This window comes from Mastomys coucha, chromosome X, assembly GCF_008632895.1.
Source record: "Mastomys coucha isolate ucsf_1 chromosome X, UCSF_Mcou_1, whole genome shotgun sequence".
Taxonomy (NCBI): Eukaryota; Metazoa; Chordata; class Mammalia; order Rodentia; family Muridae; genus Mastomys; species Mastomys coucha.
This window is the reverse complement of record NC_045030.1, coordinates 14,353,414-14,357,729: the sequence shown is the minus strand read 5'-3', so window position 1 is coordinate 14,357,729 and position 4,316 is coordinate 14,353,414. Positions and strand designations below refer to the sequence as shown.

The 4,316-nt window shown below is 44.7% G+C and overlaps 1 protein-coding gene across 1 annotated transcript in view; it reads left to right on the top strand.

Annotated features, from left to right (window-relative positions):
• The window catches only part of Elk1 (ETS transcription factor ELK1), a 7,349-nt gene extending 5,481 nt beyond the window's left edge, over positions 1-1,868 (top strand). The window contains exons 3-4 of the mRNA XM_031346413.1: positions 286-387; positions 473-1,868. Coding sequence (XP_031202273.1) covers positions 286-387; positions 473-571 — 201 coding nt within the window. The 3' untranslated portion in view covers positions 572-1,868. The remainder of the gene's footprint in view (positions 1-285; positions 388-472) is intronic.
• Positions 1,869-4,316: the final 2,448 nt, after the last annotated feature.

The following is a 4,316-nucleotide window of genomic DNA, read 5'->3' as shown; positions in this document are numbered from 1 at the left end:
ATTGAGTCTTCTAGTGGTCACAAGGTTTGAGAGCAGTGCGTGGAGAGAATCTGGTACATAGTCTTGCCCATTGAAGTCTCAGTAACAGGAGATGAGCTCCTAGGTGTAATGATTGAGGGATGCCATAGGCATGGTTTTAGTAGTTATACTCTAGGTCTATGAACTTTTGAGGGGTAACTATGGAACTCTGAAGGAGATCCATAAAGAGGTGCTGAAAGTAGGTTCTTTCCATCTTCTCATACTTGTCACCTGTTCACTTGAGTTCCTGCCACTCCATCTCCACAGACCCCGGTGCTGCTGACACCCAGCTCCTTGCCCCCCAGCATCCATTTCTGGAGCACTCTAAGTCCAATTGCACCCCGTAGTCCAGCCAAGCTCTCCTTCCAGGTAGGATTCCCTCCCCCTATGTTGGGAAGGTTAAGAGTTACTAGCAAGGTTCTCATCCATAACCTCTCCTTGTTTCTTCCCCCAGTTTCCATCGAGTGGCAGCGCACAGGTGCACATCCCTTCCATCAGTGTGGATGGCCTCTCAACCCCCGTGGTGCTCTCCCCAGGGCCCCAGAAGCCATGACTACTACCACCAACCCTTTTTTTTGAAGTCCATCCATCTATGCTCCTGAACTCTCCAGTTAGCCATCTCAAGGAGAAATAGTTCAACTGACAAACTTATGCTCTGGTTGTGGTGGGGTGGATATTCCTGGGAAAGAGAATATTTCACTTACTCTTCCACCCAAAACAGACAACTTCTTTCTTCTTTGCCAGCCTCTCAGTGGCCGCCCTTACACGTCTCCTACTTCAGTGGTGGGGCGGTTTATTTATTTATTTTTTGAAGGCCACTGGGAAGAATCTGGCCCAACCTTTTTAGGGGAGTGGGTAAGACATCTCCCCCATTTCCTCCCCATTTTTTCCTAAAACAAGACAATCAGGGTATGGCTTGAGAAGAACCTTTATTTATTTATTTCTCAGCCTGCCCTTGGGAAGTTGAGGGTGCCCTGTCTTTATTTTGCGACTTGGGTTGAAGAACTAATTTGTTTTGTTTTATTATTCCTGGCTGTATCTGAGTTCAGGGAGCACTTGTACGATTTAATGGTTTGGGAGTGGTAGCCAGGGAATCAGCACTGTTAAAATAGGAATTGCTACCTCCCCAACCTTCTTCTCAGTCAGCTTGTTCTTTTCTCAAGTAACCTTTTGGCCAGGGAGGACTATTCCTTTTGTTGTTCTTCCCCCTGAGAAGCCATTCCTTTGTCTGCCAAATTTCCTGGGGCCCTACCTATTACCTCCCAATGGAGGGTTTTTTGGAGTGGTGGTCCCCGTCTGGGGGGCCCCTCCAGCTAGTACTCCAGGTCTCTGTCTCCCACCCCCTTCCATTTTGATAGTATAATCTATTTTTAAATGGGGCTTTTCAATAGGGGAGAGGGAAACATCTCTTCCTATATCGGATGGGTGGGTAGGCGGGTGGGTGGGAAGTAAGGGATTTGGAGGCAGTCTTCCTGCCACCCCCAAGTGTTTATTTTTTATACCAAACATGTATTTTCGGCTCCCTCCCAGCCCCCCAATTTCCTGCAGGCGGGTACAAAGGACCCTTTTAAGTGTCCCTGGAGTTGGGAGGGAGGAATGAGGGACATGGAGCCTGTCTTATATCAATCTAGGCTGGAGGGAGGTAGATCAAAAGACTCCCAGGCTCACCTCCTGTCAGCACTGGCCCAAACCTGGCCGGAAGACCTGGGGGTTTGTGATTTGGGGGACGGTGCTATACTCGTCTCCACTATTTGTTTTGCTTCCCCAAAATGGATCTTTTTTTTTTCTAAGAGTCCCAGAGAATGGGGAATTGTTCCTGTAAATATATATTTTTAAAGGTGTTGCTGAAAGCTGTTGGTATTTTTTTTCTCCTGTGTCACCAAAATGAGCCATGACAGCCATAAATGTATATGAGGAACAGTAAGGGCCAGGCAAAGATTGACTGTGAGAGAAACAAAATGATGGTATATGTCAGAAATTGATACAGACTGCTGATTGGTAACCAGTGTGATGAGAGAAACTGAAAGGTTTTAGATTTGTGTGTGACAGGCCAGAAGTGTGACCACAAACATTTTTGTACATGTTTTTGCATGGTCTTGTGTGTGGCGTGTTGTCCGCTGGAACACTGTCCCCTCTTTTGAGACAGGGTCTCACCTTTGCCTAGACTTTACCAGTTGGGATACACTGGCTGGCCATCAAGCCTCAACGATCCACCTGGTTCCACGGAACTCCCAATTCTGGGATTACAAGCATATGCTTCTATGTCTAGAATTTTTACCTGTATTGTAGGGATCTAACGGTCACCTTTTACCATGTTACTCCTTAATTCACAGGGTTGTACAAAGCAAGTGTTTTATTGACTGGGCCATTTCACCAGTCCCAACCATTTGTAGATGAAAAGTCACGCTGTTTAGTAGCAGACAGCCCTCGGCATTTGAGAAATGGTTTGTGTGTGAAATTAAGTCATGGAAGTATATGTTTAAGAAGTTGATTGTGTGAGCCAGATGGTGGAGGCACATGCCTTTAATCCCAGCACTTGGGAAATAGAAGCAAGTGGATCTCAGAGTTCAGGACCTGCCTGGTCTGTAGAGCAAGTTCCAGGATAGCCAGAGATACACAGGGAAACCTTGTCTCAAAAAAACACAAAAAAGAGGAGGAGGAGGAAGCAGAAGAAAGGGAGGAGAAGGAGGAAGAATAAGAAGCTATTAATTGTGTGAGAGAAAATGATGAGGAAACCCAAGAAGTGGCTGATAAGACATAGGTGTGAGACTGTAAAGTGTTTCATATAAACCATAGGGAAGACAGAGAAATGGATTGGTTGTGTCTGCTAAAGTCTAAAAGGCAGTGTGTGTGTGTGTGTATGTGTGTGTGTGTGTGTGTGTGTGTGTGTGTGTGTGTGTGTGTGTGTGTGTGTGTGTGTGTGTGTGTGTGTGTGTGTGTGTGTGTGTAGGAGAGAGACTGATAATGTTACCCCACAACTAGTGGGTAGCAGCTGGTTTGAAATTAACAGTCGTGTGGTGCCTCACAACTATCTGTAATGAGATCTGAGGCCCCCTTCTGAAGGTAGCTACAGTGTACTTATAACAATAAATAAATCTTTAGGTCAGAGTGAGGAGGACCTGAGTAAGCAGGGCCATCTGGAGCAATTGGGGCCGACCAGAGTGGGCAACCTCATTGCCAGCAACCACATGATAGCTCCCAACCATTATACAGCCACAGTGTACCCATATACATAAAATAAATAAGTAAATCTAAAAAAAAAAAAATAGTTGCGGCTTCCCCACAGGTTCTGGTGAGACTGAGGAGCTAAACCCAAATCTGTCTTTGAGGCAAAAATAAGGACTATTCACATGGGACCAGCAGTAGCAAGGACTCAGTCAGCAGTTGTGAGAGAGAAACTTGACAACCAAATGGAGTCTGAGAAGTATGTAAGTCTGTGAAACATTTCATAAAACTGAATCAAACCACATGTATAGAAAACAAAATGAGACTGAGCCATTGAACTACTTACTGTATCACCACCATCAGGGGATGTAAGAAACTTGGAGGCTATTAAGTATACAAATGTATCCATGATAGCTGACTATAGGAGGAAAATTGCTGGGGTCCAGCCTCAACACAGGATCGGAGTTTGCAACTGGAAGCAGGGATATCTGGAAGGCCCATAATAAATATACACAGACTACTTTTTGGGTACAAGCTGACAGGCAACTTTTCAGGGCTTAAAGTTTCTCTTCTCTCTCTTTCTTAGCTCTCTTTCTCCCTTGCTCATTTGCTTGGAGCTTGAGGTAGCACACACTGCATTTTCCTGCACACTCTGCTTTTCTCCTCTGTACTTTTCTTGAACTCTCACACTCATATACACCTCTGTGTATTCCCCTTTCACTCTCACACACTTCACACCTCTCTCACACACACCACATGCACTCTCCTTTTACTCACACACTCTCCATACACACCTAACATTCTCTCTCCACTCACTCTTACGCTCTTTCTCATACTCTTCACTCACTCTCCACATTCTCCTCACATACTCCTCACTCACTGTCTACATGTTCACTACTCTGCATTCACTCTGTATATTCTCTCTAGCCTTTTTTCTTGCCCCAGTCTTTTACTGAAACTCCAAAAGCAGGTTAAAAAAAGACATTGTATAATCATTGCCAAGTCAAATTCAAAAGAATAACCACGTCCTACAAAGAATCAAGAGTTAAAATTGTACCCCAGACTTTCAAGTTTCCCTATTCCCAGGCCTATAGCCAAAATAATAGTAATTGCAAACTTATCATTATTTAAGC